General features: G+C 40.3%; 2 protein-coding genes across 6 annotated transcripts in view; one reads left to right on the top strand and one right to left on the bottom strand.

Moving 5' to 3' along the window:
• Positions 1-367: 367 nt before the first annotated feature.
• Positions 368-15,864, top strand: atl2 (atlastin GTPase 2). Its single transcript, XM_054600211.1, has 14 exons — positions 368-527; positions 5,806-5,972; positions 6,334-6,570; positions 9,064-9,207; positions 9,387-9,491; positions 9,611-9,661; positions 9,757-9,813; positions 10,083-10,175; positions 10,499-10,637; positions 10,750-10,877; positions 11,324-11,380; positions 11,470-11,541; positions 11,771-12,202; positions 14,432-15,864. The coding sequence occupies exons 1-14, from the start codon at positions 455-457 to the stop codon at positions 14,549-14,551; spliced, it is 1,875 nt and encodes a 624-aa protein (XP_054456186.1). The 5' UTR covers positions 368-454; the 3' UTR covers positions 14,552-15,864.
• A 1,860-nt stretch (positions 15,865-17,724) lies between these two features.
• Positions 17,725-21,195, bottom strand: part of LOC129092129 (equilibrative nucleoside transporter 1-like) — a 31,108-nt gene continuing 27,637 nt past the window's right edge. For all 5 annotated transcript variants that reach the window (XM_054599934.1, XM_054599930.1, XM_054599932.1 and 2 more), the window contains exons 12-13: positions 20,255-20,454; positions 17,725-19,312 (exon numbers count right to left, since the gene is read on the bottom strand). In XM_054599934.1, the coding sequence (XP_054455909.1) occupies positions 19,201-19,312; positions 20,255-20,454 (312 nt within the window). In that variant the 3' untranslated portion in view covers positions 17,725-19,200. The remainder of the gene's footprint in view (positions 19,313-20,254; positions 20,455-21,195) is intronic.

Here is a 21,195-nt window from a genome sequence, read left to right as displayed (position 1 = left end):
AAAAGACATATATATATATATATATATATATATATATATATATATATATACAGTACCAGTCAAAAAGTTTGGACACACCTTAGATTATTCAAGATTATATTATTATTATTATTATTATTATTATTATTATTATTATTATTATTATTATTATTATTATTATAGATATTAGATTTCTTCAAAGTAGTTGAATGAGAAGGTGTGTCCAAAACTTTTGTCTGGTACTGTACTTATACGTGCTTTTGATACTAAAAAAAAAAAAAAAAACAATCAAATCTTGATGATAAAAAATAAATAAAAAACGGGACTCTCGCTTCTCTGGATTTAAATGAACGCTTTGCATGCTCGCGCTGCAGCCTCGGGGCGGCGGACAGCGTGAGAAGAGCGCGAGAGGAAGAAAAGAAAAAAAGAAAAAAGCTTCTTTGACGTCAGACACGTTCGAGCTCAGCAGTCCAAGATGGCGGAGGTGAGCGGGTTGAGGAGCAGAAATCACTTCGAGCCCAGCTGCAAAAGCCGAGTCACCGACGAAGGTAAACCCTGCTCTTGATCCAGTCCAGTAGACGTGTTTCAGGGGGGATACACAGCGAGGGTCCGGGGAGGAGAGGGACTAGTCCCCCGTCTCCGTCCTCGCTCGTCCCCGTTAGCTTTCCGCTTTTGTCAAAACAATGTTTTTCTTGCAACTTGAGCTGATTCTTTAAAAAAAAAAAAAAATGCATCCGCAACACCTGTACGCTCGTGCGTCCGGTCACGCTCACCTGGGAGCCAGAGGTGTGCCCACGCGCCCCTCTGAGTCTCTGCACAGTCACCTGCTTTGGGCTGCAGGCTGCATTGTTGCATTGTTGCATTGTTTTCTTGCACGTTTTTTTGAAGCAGACACCAAGTTTACCTGTGCAGCCAAACTGAGCACAACACGTTAATCTTCACTAATGACTGGGATATATTTAAATACTCTATTATTAGTCTGCTCACTTCTCCAGCTGGCTCATTTTAGTCCTGTGAAACATAACTTTAAAAAAGTTAAAAATAGTTAAAATAGTTGTTGTTTTTTTTCTCTGTCTGTAAATATAATATTTCAGTTATTGTTGTTTTTTCTACTGTTTTTTTTATTGCTTATTTATAATACTTGTTTTATTTTATCTTTATTTTTCATTTTTTATTTTTTTATTTTTAGCTTGTCTTCTTCTACTATGTCTCTTGTGTGCACTTTACTCTACGCTGTTGTAAGTCTGCAAATTTCCCCGCTGCGGGACTAATACAGGATTATCTTATCTTATACAGTGTTACATCACAACAAAGAAAAAGAAGTAATGCATAAATATCTTGTAAACAAGCTTTGTAAAAGTGTTTTGATGTCAATTCAAACCAGATTTCTTTTTAGTTTAGGGGGTATGATTTAAATTTAGTTTCATATTTATTCTCATTATCATCTACCCCAAGATCTTCCTTGTTGCCAGTGTTTTGGTACATTTTGTAAAAAAAGAAAAAAAAAACTAGTTGAATGAAATCTTAAGTAAAGAGGTACAAAATGAAACACCAAAGTATGGTTTACATTTTGTACTACCTTGTCATTTGCAAGTGCCTTCATCATTTCAAATGTTGATTTGTAGAAAGAAATGTTATGCACTGTTGACTGATGCTCAACATGAATACATTTCACATCTGATGCATTGAGGGAGAGGTCACTCACACATGTGGGAAGTATTGATGTATTCCATTGCAAATGAGTTATTTATTTCTTTGATGAAAGTTCTTAAACTGTTTTTAAATATCTGGATCAAGCTTTTTATAAATAAAAATGGATAAATGGATTTTATTTATATAGCACACTTTAACATACAATGACACCTCAAGGTGCTGTACAGGGTAAAGCAATCACAATAAGCAAATATAATAATATAACGCTAAAATAAATTAATTCATTTAATCATAATAAAATCTAAGAATATATATTAAAACTACCCCAAGAAACGCAATCTAAACTACACAAAGCCAAAACCTTAGGGGAAGGCAGAGCGGAACAGGTGAGTTTATAATATATACAGTTTATATTGGTAAATCAGCAGTGATTCATGTCCCTATCTGTGACTGACAACGCTGCTGTCCTTAAATTGCATTTAAAGCACTATTAGGGAAATAAGGCTGTTTATATTGCGCAGTCGATTGACTGAAAGTTGGCCACATAAACATCAGTAATTTGATTATCCATCAATCATCAAGGAGTTGCTTAAGCAAGCAAAAATGGCAGAAAGCGTCACGTAATTTCAAAGTGCTTTGGGGTTTTGGACAGGTGTTCTTAACGATAACAAATCTGTTGATGTTTCACACATTAAGCAAGTGAATGATTGACAAAAAAAATAACAGAGAGATTATGTTTCACCATCCTAAAAGAAAGGAACGATATAATATCCTTTTCCTCAGCTAATATGACAGCAAAAAACTAAAGCACACTCACTGTTATAATAACCTTTCACCCCACCTTGTAAAGTCTCTTAAGCTAACAGTAAACTGTCAGTCTCTCCAAGGTTCATCACTTAGATATGGTCTGAAACTCTTTTATCAGGATGACCTCTATGTCTACTTTCCTACAGACCAGCTGACTCTGTGGCAACAGCTCTTAATCTGCACTTTGTCCTCGTAGACTCCTGCTCGGTTGGTCTGTCTGCTGCAATTGAACATTTGCCCCATTTGACTCTTGTCCAGGGACGACGTGTGAAGTTGTCTATTGGTGCTTGTGTGCAGGAATGTCAGCGTACCTGCATCTTAATAGGTTACAGTGGATAATCCGTCGACTTTCGTTAACTCAGACTCTGCAGTGTTGTTAGCTTGACATATAATAAAACATATATTTTCGAAATAATCAAAAATGCATAGCCTGGATGTGATGAGAGGGTGTTGAAACCCTGCTTGAGAAGCACTGGTGTTAATAATCAGTCTTGCAACAGCAGATAAACTATTTTCAAATGAATTTCCCAACACTTAAACTGTCCGTGTTCTCTCTTATGGGCCAAATGTCATAAACGATGGTATCAGCAAATATTTAACATCTTGCTTGCAGAGCATTTGTACTACTTACAGTAGTGCATATTCCTTTTCATGCTTCAACTTCACTCCCAAAAGTTTGACCAAGGTCTTCATTCCTACACAGAATCTTTTGGTAAAAGCCAGGGAGTTTTGCCTCTTTTATGAAAGTATTAATACAACTGGTGAAGTGAAGTGGTCCATGGCCTTATCAAAGTCTGCCCCAGATATAGTGCAGGAGTCCTGGGAAGGGGGAGCTGATCTGGGACGCAGTGCTGAGATGTAGGACTAGCTTGCGCTCTATTCTTGCCATGCAAAGTTAAAGATAGACCCACACGTTAAAGCACACTTTATAGCACACTTTATGCTTTTGTGTGCGTGATGCACTATACAAACTCATCTTCTCCCCTTGACAGCTTTCTGTGTGAGTGAACGCTGTGCAGAAAAATATATATAACCCAGTTAACATCTGCTCAGCACCTCCATAAGATAAGAGGTAATGTGGCTAATTTTAGTTCTGTCCTCGTTTGCTGCAAGCTGAGTTGAAGGACTGTGACACTTCATCATAGTGCTGCTGAATTAGAAAAAAACACTAGAGATAATGGTTTTTTACTGGCTGTTGTGCTTCTTTGTATGCTTGTTGTGTTTTGTCTCTGACACACACACACACAAGTTCTGCCTCAGCACACACTCGTCGCGGTCCAAGCAGAATGGTGTCTTTGTGTGGGTCCCCTCTGTGGCTGCAGGCTGAGCCACTTCATCCAGCCGAGATACGCTGCTCCGGACTCGATGGGAACCTGCACTCGGCCTCAGACCGATGAAATCTGCTGGGCTAATTTGTGTGCGGGGCAGATTACTGTAACTGCTCCGTGCTTTTCAGCGCAGCAGAGGCATCGCTGCTTTCCTTTTGGGGATTTGTAGCACCACCAAGTTGATGTTGTGGATGCCCCATTTCCGGTTGTCCTTTTTGAGGATCTCACAACGGCGACATTACAGTCATTTAGCAGACGCTTTTATCCAAAGCGACTTACAGGAAGTGTATTCAACATAGGTATTCAAGAGAACTACTAGTCACCAGAAGTCATAAGTGCATCTCCTTTCTTAAACAAGCATCTTAAAGCATAAACCAGAGCAAAAGTACAGTGCAGAGGCAAATTACTACGAAAACAATAATTGCAACAGACTAATACGAATATAATAAGTGCTACAAACTACTACGAATAGGAAATCCCGCCTCCTTGAAATGTCCCAGTGCTGCTCCCTGGATTCAAACAAGCCAGCATTACCACCACTTAAAAACAGTACATAAAACAAACGCACAGCATAACAACTAAGATGTATAATCTACTTTGAGGTGTGGAAGAAAATAACAACTGGATCTTGAATATCACCTAAATCATGATACTTGAGGCAGCCAATAGTAAGTAAAAGTAAGCTAGTATGTTATTCATTCGGTTTGTTGTTGTTTGTTTTTCCTCCCCTGAGTGTTGGTTTTTCCTACAGAGGACCATTTATTTTAGTTGGAAACACTCATTTGAAATGTTATTTCTGCTGATGTAGTTGTGAAAAAGGTGTGATCTCTCGTTTTCTAGCTGCCAAATGTAATTTATGTGTTTTAATGCTGATGTAGCTCATTACCTGGGGGCCAAGTTTGTAATAAACTGGTCTGTACAGCATAAGTGTGCCTATTAAGGTTTGTGTTCACTCTAGGTTTGTGTTCACTCTAGTCTTGATGTTCCATCAGTATTTGGTTGTACTTACTTGACATACCTGACATACCAAAGTTTATTTCTACGCTGTATTAGTCTTCTTATTGTTGGAAACGGGTGGAGTATCCAGGGTGTGTCTTTGTGTCTCTGTGCTCTGTCTGCAGATGAGTAATGTTGTTGAATGTGATGTTTCTTGAGGACGTCAGTGTCTTGTGTGTTCATCGCAATCAAATTTGAAGGGATGGGTCTCTGCTGATTTGGTTTGCGGTGAGAGGTGCTGTGGTCGACTTGGTACAGTTGAATGGCTAGTTATTTGAAATATTTGATGAGCAATGATTACTGCTTGTTGTCCTACCTGTTCAGTGTCAGGTTTACGGCCAATGGATCGCCACTTCTAGTTTTCACGTCAGGGAGTGTCATCAGGATTATTTCTAGACCTGCAAAGGAGGGGAACAAAACATCTACTTCTACTTAGAAAAGCAGAAACTGGTTTAACAGTGATAATGTAAATGTTTGTTCAAGTAGCTTAATTTTTTAAAAATGCCCTAAAGCCCTAAACATAATGATACCAAGACAAGCTACTCGTCTGTGTGCATCACAGTTTGTGGTTCAGTTATACTGCAGTTGAGTCATTGGGACAGGAAGAAGGATATCTAGCAGTTTTAGAGGCAACATGGACTTAAAAGAAATACTTTCATAGAAACCGCCTGAGAAGAAGAATGTGAAAACGCTGTCCTCCTAACTTCATTTTTCTTGTGTTCTTGTTTGCTGGCCCTTTGTGATTTTCACCACAAGGCTATTTTTGAGCTTGACCTAGATGGGCAGACCAGAGTGTGGATGACAGTATTTAGCCCAGTGCAGAATGCTGGGCTAAATACAATATGCCCGCAGAGAGGGCATTTCTCCTTCTCTTAAACTTCTCAAAACAAACGTATGACTATGAAACCTGGTTGTTTTTGATCAAACAACATGAACCTGCCTCCACATCCTGCTCCTCCTTCTCACTTTACACCCGTTGTCTGTACATTAACATGCAGCACAATGTTATATAACCAGTGTAATTCTATCTTTTTCTCTAAAGGCTTGAGTGGTGTGGAAGATGTCCCCATTTTTCGGCATAATAAGAGGCCTCCTTTAGCCAGGCCTGAGGACCTGGATGATGAAATGCTCCCCAGTACCGCAGCCTCAAACTCGGGCAAATATGCAAACCTCACCCCCTCCCCGGACGATGAGTTCCTGGAAGGAGAGGTAAAGTGTTGCTGTATTTCCTGTCTATTGAGTGGCATGTTTACCACATTAAGCTATGATTTATCTACCAGAAAGAAGGTTGTTGTTTTTTTTTTAAGTTTGTGAGTACAATAATTCTGCCATTTTGTGTATTTTATGTGTAAACATATTTGACTACTAACTGTGTCTTTGCTACGTCAGGCTCCTGAATGTGTTCACCCTATTTCCCCCCCAGACGCTTTGATTGCTGATCTCAGCATTGTAAATTTCAGTTCCCTGTTTTCCTCGGTGAAACCTGCCTCATCATCATTGTAATCACCTAAATGCTTTCTGGATGTCAGGGGAAAAAGCTCCTGATTGAGTGCAAACTCATGTTCTTTAGGCTGCAGCGGCGGAGGAGGAGGAGGAGGAGGAGGAGAAGGCCAAGGCCAGGCCCATCCAGATCGTCCTGGCCAACGAGGAGGAGCACAGCTTTGAGCTGGACGCCGCAGCGCTGGAGAGGATCCTGCTGCAGGATCACGTGAAGGACCTGAATGTGGTGGTGGTGTCCGTGGCCGGGGCCTTCCGCAAGGGCAAGTCCTTCCTGCTGGACTTCATGCTGCGCTACATGCACTGTCAGGTGAGATGAAGGACTGTGTTTTCATTCGGTTTCAATGTACATATACGTGTGCAGATAAGAAGAGAAAGTTATCCAGTCAAGTACTTAATACGTGATGTCAAGTGTTGCTTATGTGACGCTGAATACATTATTAGAATATTTATAATATGGACAAAACAATCTTTAACATCATGGATGCACTGAGAGCAACCTCAGAACAACCGGGGCCCTTTGCACAGGAACTTTATTTATTTATTTTCATAACTTAGGTTGTTAGATATGGCTTTATTGATGTTTATCAAGTAAAATACGATAATTTATTTTAAATTTATAGCAAAAAGGAGTAATCTGATCTGTCGCAAGAGTTTTTACATAGGCCCAGATATTTAAATATTAACTTTGATCATTTTAAAATAAAGCCATTGATGGTCTCATACACATAGAAATAGCCTATATTAACTAGAAAATGCACTCTGACGCAGTTGCTCTTAAATAAATCACCCATAAGTCAAATTGGTGCGATACATTTGGTATGTCAGTTATCAACTGGGTCACAGTTTCAGTGAGTTCAAAAAACTGAATTGTTCACACACACATGTACCGAATGTAAAAGGCTCCTGCTGATGGTGTGTTTACATGAGCTGAGTAAACATAAAACGACACTTTAACATTGTGTAACATTCACAGACAGTAGGGATTCTGAAAACAGGTGGGCTAGATAAATGAGTTCAGCAGATGAGATTACAAACCAGCGCTGGCATGTGTATCACAATGTGACAAGCAAAGACAAGTGTGTCTGTCTGGTTCGGTCTCATCCTGAGAAACGTTCTCACCCAGGTGACTAAGAAGACATGAAGCAAGTTGCACCACTAAGGCAGGGTGGTTTAACTGGTCTCCAGCTTCTGGGAAGGTGAATCTCACCATCATAAGGTTTCATAATAAGAGTGTGGGAACTGGGAGTTTCCTTCCAATACACCTGATTTTCCTGTGTGGTTACTGGCCTTTAGGAAAATGTCTGTAAATATGAATAACACCAAGTGGTACATTTCAATCACACACACACACACACACACACACACACACACACACACACACTCGTTCATCCATCCAACAACTGTGTGACTGAACAGCAACTAGTCCTTCAGAAGCAGCCAGGCTCACCTTACACTCACTTGCACATACTATCTCTATAACACACACACACACACACACACACACACACACACACACACACACACACACACACACACACATACTTTAACACAGACAACAGTAAAGACGGAGGAATGTTTCTCTCACAGCTGTTATGAACGTGGGCATTCATGCGAGTCTGACCAGATCTGCACATGCTCACATTTTTTTTCCCCGAACACTGATGCTGTTTCTTCAGACTGAGGTTCTTGATATTCAGTTACATCCAGACGTTAATGTTACAAATATCAGCTGTCACTGACATCTGTTATTATTAGTCTGCAGATAAATGTTCTCAACAAATGACAAAACTACATTCCTGCTCTGTCGGGAGATATTGATGAGGCATTAAGCACAGATGTTGTCTTGTACACACCAAAAATCAGTGTTCACGCATACTTTGCTTTGCAAATCAGGTATTTGCGTGTCAGGTGAGGTTTGTTTAAGCATTTCCTATTAGTGGTCAGTGGATGTCCTCACATGTCAGATGGAAATATAATCAAGGTCCCAGTGTGCTGCTTTAATTTAAGCTCTTCGTGTTTTAAAATCATAACTGACATACATTTTTTTTTTGATGAGAGGCTTTCAATGATCCGTAAAACAAGATAAACATTACATCCTTTGCTTTGTTTTGGGTCTTCAGTTTCAAGTTGAAGCCGTGTGCTGCAGTAAAGTCTTGTTTCTGTGGGAGCCACATTTCAATCAGCGTTTCCCAGAGTGATGTGTTCCCACCTGTTACTGTGTACACTGTAAATGATGATGATGATGATGATGATGATGATGATGATGGTATAACTTGTGATGAGTGTGATGCTAAAGTGTCCTGTGGTAGATTATATCAGCTATCAAGAAAGATTGGAGGAGTTCCGACCTTTACTTGGGTGGAATAATCATCCCAGTTAGCCGTTATTTTTTCAGTCTACATTGTTCTGGTAGATGACAGGTTAAGTTATTAAGGCTGGTCAAAATGTGGCCTGGTTGGTGTGTTAGATTAAAGTCAACACGGTCTACAAAATCAATGCTTTTTGCCTATAAGAAGTGTGAGTGTGCCCATTGAATTTCACGATATTCTGGAAATATTGTTGTCGCGGACAAATAAAAAAATCTTTCTTGCTAATGAAGGTCATTAAAATACACAGAATCTCTCAAATACAATACTTTATTTCACCACCGCTCCTCTTGAAAAATGAATAGGTGTTTATCTGAGCCAATTTCTGGTGGACTACAGTCCATTAAAATTGACCTTTTTTTCCTCCCCCCTCTTTCTCTCGTACCATCGTCTCTTCACCTCCTCCCCCCTTTTTCCTGTCTCCTCCTCCTTAGCTCGGGCAGCAGAGCCAGTCATGGATGGGAGGAGACGATGAGCCGCTGACGGGGTTCACCTGGAGAGGAGGCTGCGAGAGGGAAACCACAGGAATCCAGATCTGGAGCGAAGTCTTTGTGGTCGACAAGCCTGATGGCAGCAAGGTAGACGGTTATCAAACAAACAGTACGATAAGACACCACGAGCTTCATGTGGAAAATTAAGCGAAATGGGAACCATTTCAGATTTTTTGTGTTTTACCATTATAAACATTTATAGCAAAAACACAAAGCCCTACTTGGCCTACAGGCTGCAGTATTTTACATCTATTGCATCTCAACAGGTTGCTGTGCTCCTCGTTGACACTCAGGGAGCGTTTGACAGCCAGTCCACCATAAAGGACTGTGCCACTGTGTTCGCCCTCAGCACAATGACCAGCTCTGTACAGGTAAGACTTAAAAGCATGTGTTATCTGGTGGAAAACATGCTGTTGCTCTTTTTTTTTTTCTTTTTTTTTTCATAAAATGTCAACAATTACATCTCCTTTTGTTTTTGTTTTCTTTCCAGGTGTACAACCTCTCCCAGAACATCCAGGAGGACGACCTGCAGCATCTGCAGGTTGGTGTCACGTCGTCTTCTCCTTTGGAAAAATAGCACCAAAGTTACAGTAACTCCCTTTACCTGATCATAATTTGTTTTCCTCTCACATTTAGCTCTTCACAGAATACGGCCGTCTGGCAATGGAAGAGATCTACCTGAAACCTTTCCAGGTACTGATTCATGTAGTCTGACTGCTATATAGGATTTAACTTGCATCGTGTTCAAAGAACTATATTGTATTAAATAAGTAGCTGCACAGCAAATCATGTAGTTTTATATTAACGATAATAATATTAGGAGATTATTAACATATGTAGATTTGAGAAAACATGAAACGTATGGACAACAAGAGTCAAAAAGTAATAATTGTATTTTTCCCGTAAAGTGATTAATAACTATTATTTCTTTATCTCTGCGGTTACTTTTCTCACTCTTTCAGTCTCTGATGTTTCTTATTCGGGACTGGTGTTATCCTTATGAACACAACTACGGACTGGAAGGAGGCAACAACTTCCTGGATAAAAGACTACAAGTGAGGTTTTTTTTTTTTTTTTTTTTTTAAATCAATTTGAAAATGCAGACTTTTTATCTGTGGATACTGGAAATATGTTTCTTCCCTAATATTGTTACACATTGTTAGAGTTGTGTAATACATTGTCCCTGCAGCAGGTCAGACACTTACTGCTCCTGTCAGACACACCACACCTCTTTTTTTCATTGTGTGCGTGCGTGTGCGTGTGCGTGCGTGTGTGCGTGTGCGTGCGTGTGTGTGTGCATACATTCCACACATCAGTCAATGACGAGAAGGAAAAGCACACACTTTCACTGTGAGTAAATTGTTGTCTGCTGACTCAGGTGAAACAGAACCAACACGAGGAGCTGCAGAATGTGAGGAAGCACATCCACTCCTGCTTCTCCAACATCGGCTGCTTCCTGCTGCCACATCCGGGCCTCAAGGTGGCCACCAACCCGTACTTTGACGGCAGGCTGAAAGGTTAGAAACGAGGAACGTCAATTATTAATGAAGACTGGTGATAGCTGAAGCACGCTGGACTGAAACGTCACGTTTCAGAGGACGATCACGGCGTGTGTTTTGTGTGTTTCAGACATCGATGGTGATTTTAAGAGGGCGCTTTCCCAACTGGTGCCTCTCCTCCTGGCTCCGGACCGACTGGTGGAGAAGGAAATTGGCGGCAACAAAGTCACCTGCAGAGATCTCCTGGAGTACTTCAAGGTCCTGCAAGATTTTATTAAAGTCCATGTGTTTCACACTGATAAAACCCTAAAAAAAGCTTGAGGGTACATAAAAGTCACATAATTGTTTGTTGTAGTTATAGTTGACATGTCAAAAATGGTGTCCCGTAGATTAAAAAGAAACACAATCCAAGTGAAGACACAATGTAAAACCAATGACACTCGTTAAAAACAGGGTTCAGTTTTTTGCCAGTTTTAAACACAAAATACTTGAAAGTAAGACGGGTCTGTCATACATGCAGCAAATTATCTTTCAATGTTTTGCAGCATTAAGTCCAGTTTTTGTTTATTTTAAACCCCACATTTGTACAATATGTCCCCCAAAATGACTTGTAAAAATGTTCTTACCAGGCTGTTTATTTCCTGTTATCTTCATTTTAAAGAAAACACTGATGTGATAATCTGTATTATTTAACATTCCTGCAGGCTTACATAAAGATCTACCAAGGGGAGGAACTGCCTCACCCAAAGTCCATGCTGCAGGTTAGTTACCGTCGGAGGGATCTCAATAAGTATGCGTCACACTTTTGGGGGTTTTATCTTGAATCTCATCATCTTCTCCTGTTTTTCAGGCGACCGCAGAAGCCAACAACTTGACGGCTGTGGCAGGAGCCAAAGACATGTACGGCAAGAACATGGAGCTGGTGAGGACGTGTTTATCTTTCAGTCATAATGAATTACAACACGCTCATTAACTCAAAGGTTATGAGCGATATGACAACATGTAGACGGGTTTACAGGAAGCAAGCAGCACTCAAACAGAATGGTTTAAATTATTAAGTCTCTTATAGAAATCTTGCAAAATGGGCTCTAATGCACATGCAGCTGGGGTTGCCCTCATCTTCATCTCATCTATCATTCATTCATTCTCAGGTCTGCGGTGGGGACAAGCCATACATCGCCCCGGCCGACCTGGAGCGCTTCCACGAGGAGTTTCGCGAGCACTCGGTGAGTTACTTCCGCTCCGTGAAGAAAATGGGCGGAGACGAGTTCTGCCAGCGCTACCAGAACCAGCTGGAGTCCGAGCTGGACGAGACCTACTCCAACTTCTCAAAGCACAACGACGGCAAGAACATCTTCTACACGGCGCGCACGCCCGCCACGCTCTTCGCGGTCATGTTTGTCACCTACGTGTTGTCCGGGGTGACGGGCTTCATCGGTCTGAGCACCTTGGCGTCGCTGGCTAACCTGGTCATGGGCGTGGCGCTGATGTCGCTCTGCGCCTGGGCGTACGTGAAGTACTCTGGAGAGTTTCGGGAGGTGGGGGCGATGATAGATCTGGTGGCCGAGACCCTCTGGGAACAGGTGGGTCATATATATATATATATGTGTGTGTATGTATGTATGTGTGTGTGTGTCCACTAAGAACAGATATTGTGTAGCAGGAAATGGGTTATTTTTTGTTATGGCTTGATTAGTAATTTGGCATTTCGGTGTTATTTTGAAGTTAGATCTGGTACTTTAAGCTTTAACTTATACACTTATATCACAGCAGATAAAACCATATCATGTCAGCCAATAAGTAACAAGCAATTGCACTTCAGAAAAGCCAAAGTTATGTATATTTGTATCATAGAAACATAGTTGTATGTTATAAGTAATTTTTTTTTGTTATTGATTAATTGATTTTCTTCTACTAATTGCTTATTCTAAGAGTATGAAATGTCAGAATATGGTGACACATTGCTCTTTGCCATTTATCAAAGCCTCAGGTGACGTCTTCAAGGTGCTTTAAATTAGTGCATGGACCACAGACATTTACATTTTCTGTGATATGTAACTGAGAAAAGCATCAAATCTTTTACATTTTAGAAACTGGAACCAGAAAAGAGTTTGGCATTTGTGCTTAATAGCTAATTCAAGTCATCAATAACTTTAAAAATAATGTTTGGCAATAAAAAATGTTGTTGATCGAGTCATTGTTACAGCCCCACATAGCATAGATTGTCCACCAGAGAGCACTGACTGTTTATTTTTCAGATTGAAAATGTCCCACATGATACATATACTTCCTGGTTATTAGCCAAATAAGGTGACCCCCATCAGAAATGTTTGTTTATGATCAGAAACAAAATATCTGCTGATGTATTACTTTTACTTAAAGCTTTAGGCAGAAGTCAAGTTATGTTTTTTAAGTGATTGACATTTGAATTGTCTTTTTTTTTTTTCTTGTCTGCAGTTTTGTAACAATATAAAGTGTGTGTGTGTTTTATTTACTGTTACCACCATTGGTTTTTATTTTAGTTTTAGAGTTTTGTTTATTTCTAGGTCTCTAAGAAGCCAGAGAAAGGGGCTTTGTGTTTTTCATTCCATCAGTTTTTTTTATTTCCCTCTGTCCACTGCATGTTTTTGATTTTTTTCCATCATCAAATCAGCCTTCAGCGCTCCATCCACACTGAAACTCCATCAGCATCCACTTTTATGTGCTCCATCAGTTGTTGTCCTGCAGACTCTGCACTCATGAACACAAACGTAGAGTCAGGGTGTTTCCGTGTTTTCTTATCGATAATGTCGTTTCCTGAATGTTTGCGATTCAACACAAACGCAGCCCTCGTGTCTCCTCTGACTTCTCCCCTCCTCCCTCTGCTTTTGTGTCTCTTCCTCCCTCTCTGCTTTACAGAAGACGGTGAGAAAGGTGAGAGGTGTTGCTTCACATTTCCCTGATCTTCTGCCTGCTGTTCTCAAACTCATTTCCTTTCTACTTTCTCCACCTCCTTCTGCCGGTCTCCCTGTTTTCTTTTTGTTTGAACATCTACCAAGTTTTCTCATCTTTTAATCTTTCCTTTTCTTACATTTTTCATTTCTCCTGAATCTCTTCCCCAAACATCTGGATCGATCTTTTTTTTTTTTTTTTTCCTTTTCCTGCTCCAGTGTCAGTCTTCCTGTCAGTCCTGGTCCTTGTTTTTAACTCTCCCGTTCCTCCCTGCTGTCCTCTCAGGTGTTCTCTAAACTCTTGGAGCCTGTCAGGAGCCGCCTGGCTTGGCCCGTCTCTCTCCTCCCTTCATTCCCATCAGGAGCAACTCTGGGACTCAGAGCTCTGGCTCCTCTCAACAACAACAACAACAACTACAAGAAGATGAACTAGCTGCCGGACGGCTTTACAGACTTTTAAACTTCCTTTTCATATCAAAACTTTTGCAGTTTGCTGGCTTCTTGATTGTTATTTTTTAGTCCAATGGTGCTGGATTCGTATACGTTAACCCCCGGACGCTGAGCTTCACTGAATGTCTCTGAACACTGACGGAACTGACTCATCTCAGGATCTCAACGACGTGACGACTGACAAACGTTTGTTAATAATCTTGGATGACTGATTTTTTCTTTAACGTTTTTTCAGTTGACGAGGTTTTGTTCAGTTGTGTTGTTTCTGTTGCTTTTTGATTTAGTTTCTTTATTTTACCTTTAACGTTTTTCTCCCCTAACCTTCTTTCTTTTCAGTTTCGTTATCCCCTTTATAGATGCTTTTTTTTCTTTTAGACGAGTTAACTTGTTCTGTTCTCACACAAAATTCTCTTTCTCTCTCTTCTCCTGCAGGTTCTGAAGCCATTAAGTGAACATTATATGGAAGACAACGTCAGACAGACGGTGGTTAACTCCATCAAAGCCAGCCTGACGGAACAGGGCTCGCAGCACGCCAAGTTAAAGACTCACTGACGCCCCTCCTCCTCCTCATCTCTCCCCTCCGTCATGCTCATCACCCTCCTGCCCACTCGCTCAATGTGTTCAATCCTAGAACTGTGGAACTAGTTCAACACCAAAGCTGACCCTCTTTTACCCCCCCTAACATCCATCATCTCCATATGGCTGCCCCCTTCTGTATATGCTGTCGAGGACCTGCCCTGCACTTCATCGCCCCCCAGTGCCTCAGAGCAGAAACTGCACGTTCAAGAGAGGACGGAGGAGAAAACCGGACCTGAAGGACTGTCATCTTCTCCAGTGTGCCATGCTGTGAAAGATGTGTCTTTTGTTTTAGGCTGACACACACACACACACACACACACACACACTCACATATTTGCTGGTAGCAGACTGCACTCGCTTCAGGATTGAGCTGCAATTCAGGGAAAACTGACACCGCTGTGGGAAGCTGTTATCAACAACGGATGCAAACTGAAACACTTTTTTGTGCATTTAGTCGTTTTGTCTTACAGGCCAGAGCTCAGTTTACTTTTCTCTTCGGCCTGTTTATTAACGTTTCCTACAAGCACAAGTGATTAGTCGACTAATAGTGAGGTGATTGTCGAGTCTGTTTCTTTTTTGTTATTTCAGTAAAATCGGGAAACAGATTTTATTGATTCTAAATTGAAAGTAAACTGAAAATCCTGTCAGGGACAAGCTAGAGGGGCTTTTTTTTTTTTTTTTTTTTTTTAAACTGTCATTTTCCAGTCTGTCCTGGTGAATCTGTTTTCTTCTACAAATCTGAACTGTATAGACCTTTTTCTGACGTGCTGCTAGATCATCTGCCTGACTCCATTCATTCAGTTTCTCTCCTTTCGTTTGGAAGCTGCGTTAACCAGGTAACATAATCACATGCTGGGCTGAGGTTGCTTCTAGACGTCTGTCCGTCTTTCCCTTTAATATTTTGTGATTGTAATCCTGAAGAGAACTGTAGGAAGCCCTCAAAGCCTCTCAGCTGATTTTTGAAGTGTTTTTAAATTAGGGCCTTCAGTGTCTCGTAGCGGACCTGCCAGTGTTTGGCCTCTCTGCATGGTGTTGAGAGCTACTGTGTTGTAGCATTAAGCTATCTAAGAGCTTTTAGAGCCAAGTTGTCTCTAGTCAGGTAGCCAGAGAGGACTGTCATTATGAACCATTATCTCATCCACTGCCTTTCATTAAAGCTGCACTAGCCCGGGAGGTTTCCCTCACATTTTTAAGACCTCGATTCATGGGAGCCTTATTTAGCTGGAAAGAGATTTCTGTTTTTAGCTCAAACTCATATTACACCTTTTTTTTTTTTTTTTTTTTTTTTTTTTTTTTTTTCTTTTTTCTTTTTTTAAAGGAATAGTTTACAGTTTTGGAAAATAAGCTCATTTCCTCTCAGTTCAAGTTTTGCCACTCATATCTGTAGTCTGAATATACAGCCAGCAGGGTGGCAGAGTGAAACTTAGAATGAACAGCCTATAGAAAAACCTTAAAAGCTCACTGATTAACATGCAATATCTTGTTTGTTGAATTCATTCACAAACCAAAGTGCAAAAAAACTATTCGTACGAACAAACGTGATACTTACTGAGCTTTTTCCAGACAAACCCAGGCTGTTGGCGCCTTTTTCCAGTCTTTATGCTAAGCTAAGCTAACTGGCTGCAGGCTCCAGCTTCATATTCAACAGACAGATATGAGAGCATTATAAATCTTACCATCTTAATCTCTGCAACAAAGTGAAGAGGCATATCTCCCAAAAATGTTGAACTATTCCTTTATAGTTGGTGACCTTTCCCCCTTTTTATTTCTCCCTTTTGTTCAACAGCTTCTCGTCTGTCTGAGCTCCTTTTTTCTTTTTTTCCGTTGATTCCATCCACATTATTTCTCACCTTAAGCGCCAGTCTCATTCTGTACAGTCTCTTTTTCTGTGTTCACATAAACAAATCGGGCATGTTGTTGGATTAAATATTTAAATAAACTTTGTACACATTTTATAGTGAATCAGTTGACAGCGGCTGTTTTCTCGATCTACTTAACAGTCTGAGGTTTGTTGAAGATTAAGTTGCTGCTTTAGGGTTTACACTAGTTTATGTCCTTTTGAAGAGGATGGATGTTAATAGAAATGTGTGAATATTTGGATTCTGATAGGAAAATCTTTTGATTGTGATGAGTGGGTCGGAGACGATGTCTTGTCTGCCTTTTAAAGATATCTCCGGTAATTTATTTTTGAATAAAATGTTTACCTTAAGAATAAATCATTAAATACATTCTTCTGGCTCCACTTTGTCTGTTATTTTAGGGGATTATTTCTGGGGGGGAAAGACTCATGTTAACCAAATGGCTATAAAGCAATTTTAACATTTTAGTTATATTTTCTATTACAATTCTCAAGATCTATGCCTCTTGTCATGTCTCTAAACCACTTCTTCAGAATACTAAAAACATTTTATCTACCACACTAATCAAAACTATTTCATAACCATCAAGTATTACATCTCAAAGCAGTTATCACTTATTTACATGGGAAACATATTACCTGAAAAGCCACTTTTTAAGGGTGCTATTTCAGCCCTAAATGTTGTCTGCAGGTATTCCTTTAAGGTATGTAGCCTGAGGAGCAAAAAAATAACTTGGCACACTTGACTGCTGCTTGGGTTTAGTGAAATGGGGAGTATCATTGCAGTGGGTTACTTCTTCCAAGAAATATGTGTAAGCAATGGATACAACTGTCATGGGAAATCTAAGTAATATTTTGTCTCAGTTTCAAAATGAAACATTTTTACATTTTTAGAGCAGCATTATTGCAAAGCAGCCCCGGTGCTGACTGAGTAGAGTTTCTCAATCAGTGGCCTTGTTTCATAAAGGTCACTGAGAAGATGCCAAGACAGGCTGCGTTTTTTTTTCTGTGACAAACACTGAGCTCTTTATGGACAGTTGACTTCATTATTCCCTCACAAGCTGAATGGAAAGATCAACTGTTATCAGCTGGGAACACAGCTGGTTTGTACAGCACATTCATGAACTATGAAAAGACCCGTTTGTGTCCAGATGTTTACTAAAAAAACTGAACTTCATCACAAGCTCATCACTGACCTCATCAGCTGCTGAAATGTCGAGCAGTTCATTTCCATCAATGACCAACAGGAGGAGCCAGATTCTTAAAAATACAGTTTTATTTTATCAGAACTGTTTTAAGCTGCAAAAAAAAAAGAAAAAAGAAAGGAACATTTTAAATGATCCATGACTCCCATACCAACTAAAACACAAAGTACGAAAGAACAGACCAACGTTGTGCTTTTTAACAAACAGGCATTTAGGATGTACACAGCTGGTGCTATGAGTAATAGTGTACAACTAAAACAGACTTAAAACAAAAGGAGCATCAAAAAGGCCACAAAAATATAACACTGAGGCACAAGAGGCCTTTTCTCCTCCGCATTCAGAACAAAACTATCTCGGCTAGAGCCAAATGGTAAAGTTTGAAAAACACTAAAATCTACTTCTGATACAAAACTTATCTTCCATGAAAATGTGTCTAAATGAGAAGTATTACAGGCTCGTGAGAACCCAAGAATGAGATTAAAAAGTCTCCTGATCTCACATCACTGACGGCTGCATTTTCTTATTATTGCTGCGTTCAATAATACATTTTGGCAAAACTTAATCAGGAAGACAAAGTAACAGTAAAAACTTTAATCTAAAACTACAAACAAACACCCCTCTCTAAAACAATGAATATTCAGCAGTTTGTGGACCAGATTATTGAGTAAAACCTCGTCTTTAGGATTCAGTCCGTCCTTACATTCTTCAAAAATGTACTGATTTGTTATGAGTACGTTTACAAACACAATGGTTTACACACTTTGCACATTAATTAGCAGTTTGATGGGTCATGACATCCCTTCAAAGTTCATCATTTTCCCACGTCGTCTTCATGTATTTGGCTTGATCAGAGTTAAAAAGCTGCAACAGTCCAAAGTGAAGTCATTCAAATAATAAAAAACAGTTGCATTGAGGTTTACAAACTTGGGGTTAAATTTACAAGTTTATGTAGACCAGAATCTAAGAGCCTCATTCATAAATAAGTTTCAAGACTGTATTTACATATCATCATAACTTAATATGATTTCTAAAGAATGTGACTGTTTCAAAGAAAGTGAAACATAATTTTTTTGCAGAAGGATATTTTATGAATGAGGCTCTAGGATACTACGTGTACGGTCTGTCTTCATTAACGGTGTCTGGGCTCAACCTTTGTGATATCTTGGGAAATTTAAAACGGAGAATCTCTGCCGTCGTCTAAATGAGGAGTCCACTTCTGACAACTCATTTCTCTACAGATTGGGTTTTGTTTTGCTGCTCTGGTTGCACTCTGAACTCTTCAAATCATCTCAGAGAAACAACCCGTTTAGATCAATGGCATCGAGTTTAAACACTGCTGCCGAGTTTGGAAGAAAACAAAATATTCAGTAACATGTTTCCGCTTATGCTGTTGCCGAGATGGCTGGATGAGACGAGTCTCTGCTGTACACTTGAGAAGACTGAGGTCCTCTAGTCTTCTAGTCTGCTCTACTGGCTCCACTCAGTCGGAGATGGTTGACGGGCAGTGTTTGAGGGCGACGTGGTCTATTCTACATCTACTGGAGGGTCTACTGGAGGTTTTAGATCACGGCCCGGAAGGCAAATGAGACTCCAGCGCCCAGCGCCAAGCCGAGGGACAAGAAGAAGGCCATGATGGCCCCCGCCGTCTCCGCCTCATGCTGTGGCACCTTCCTGTCACGAGACAACAGAGGGACAAAACTCATTAGGAAGGAGTGTTTCAACATTAAAACACAATGGTGTCTGTACTGCACCCAGATAAAACCCAGAACACACAATTAATTGACACCATCAAACGTCTCCTTGGGAATTTAAATCTTTACCACACTCATGTCTGTACTGCAAGTATGGTGCTACAGCCCAAAGCGGGTTAGCTTAGCTTAGCATAGCTTAAAGACTGGCTAAACCGGCTGTGCACTGACCAGCACCACCAAATATCAGTCATTTTCATGTTGTATCTAATTCAATTATACACAAACTAATATTTAAAACAACAGTTTGTGGTTTTATATAGTTCTAAGCTGTAATATATAATAACATAGTAAGAACTGCCTCTTAAACCAGGAATTATTTTCACATCAAAACAAACTGTATACATTGAGTTAATATTTTATTGCTATAATTGCTGCTAGGAGTGCTTTTGAGCTTTGAAGAGAGCCAGGCTAGCGTTTCCCCGCTTGCTTGCAGTCTAAATGCTAAGCTAGGCTCATCTCTCCCAGACTCCAGCCCAATACTTGAAGAGACTACTGCTCTGATTTAGCACTGCACTCCTATAACATTATAAAGTGTTAATTATAATGTTTTTATTTCACACATTTGACTTCCTTGTCAAAACAAATACAGCCTACATTGCCCACAATGCAACTAGAAAGTAAAAGACTTAGGTGTGTGTGATTTCACTTGAGGCAAACAAATCAGAATACAAAAGGCTTTTTACATGTATGCAGCAGTACACGCCAGGACCTTGAAACAGACTTTGATGTGTAAAATCAAAAGGTTTTCCAATTAAATGCACAGACAAGAGAGTGGTCTCAATCTTCTCAACCAATACTCTGAAAGATCCTGGCAAAACTAACTCTAGTTCAAGTGTACAGTCTGGATGTGTGTATTTCTTACTTGGGTCCAAAGCACATGCAGAGGCTGGCCAGGTATCCGTTGGAGAAGGAGAAGAGGATCATGAAGATGATGTACAGGGCGTCGTGGCCAAACCACACGGGGAGGTAGTGACGAGGCTGGACGTTACACAGCATGAAGAGAGGGATGAAGATGACCCGCAGGCCCACCAGGACAGGAAGCCAGATGCTGTCTTTACCGGGCTGGAGAGAGAGAGAGAGAGAGAGAGAGAGAGAGAGAAAAACACGGCAACATCAACCACAGAGTCAGACTTTAATTTACAACTAGACTTTAACATACTTCTGGGTTGTTTTTCCCCCCTGATTTACACATATGTGTGCATATGCAGGTTACTATGGGTGCTTTGGTGCTTTAGTGGAAGAAACAGGGACAAAGCTGTATAAAGACACAACAGATCAAAAGACTCAGTCAAAAAACACCTCAAAAGGAAACAGTCAGGATCCTGATCAGGGTCGTGTATGATGGTTAATAAACTCACATGGTCCACGAGCAGCTGACCGCCGTTGTCTGCCCTAATAAGCTGCATTCCAGTGCAGGTCAGACTGGGTCAAATAACTGTACTCAGTTTGCACAGAACGAATTGATTAAATTTGATCACTTACTCTGGATCGCAGGGAATAAGAGTTGCTTTTAAACGTGTAATTTCCTGGACTAAGTTTAAAGAGATCTGTGCTAGGAAAGAAGCTAACATTGGACCGACAAAAGAGGATTTCTTTTTTTTTTTTTAACTGAAGCCAAATGGTACATTGGTAACCAACTGGTGAATAAAACAGCTGGCGTGACGATGACCCTAAATAATCTATTAAGGCTTGTAGCAGAGTGGAAATGCCTTCATAACAACAAACACAATGTACAGATGTACAAAATCACCGCCCTGACACAGCACACACAGACAATTTTCGCCAAAACAAACCTCTGATCTC

Source organism: Anoplopoma fimbria, chromosome 6 (genome assembly GCF_027596085.1).
Source record: "Anoplopoma fimbria isolate UVic2021 breed Golden Eagle Sablefish chromosome 6, Afim_UVic_2022, whole genome shotgun sequence".
In the NCBI taxonomy this organism is placed as follows: domain Eukaryota; kingdom Metazoa; phylum Chordata; class Actinopteri; order Perciformes; family Anoplopomatidae; genus Anoplopoma; species Anoplopoma fimbria.
The sequence above is the reverse complement of the archived record's forward strand: the minus strand, read 5'-3'. Positions and strand labels throughout refer to the sequence as shown.

What these genes read in the sequence shown, in the direction of transcription:
- atl2 (XM_054600211.1), top strand. Translation starts at nt 455, where the DNA reads ATGGCGGAGGTGAGCGGGTTGAGGAGCAGAAATCACTTCGAGCCCAGC. An exon ending in CAATGACCAGCTCTGTACAG is followed by an intron (nt 9,492 to 9,610) that starts GTAAGACTTAAA and finishes TTTTCTTTCCAG; the next exon opens with GTGTACAACCTCTCCCAGAA. An exon ending in TCTACCTGAAACCTTTCCAG is followed by an intron (nt 9,814 to 10,082) that starts GTACTGATTCAT and finishes TCACTCTTTCAG; the next exon opens with TCTCTGATGTTTCTTATTCG.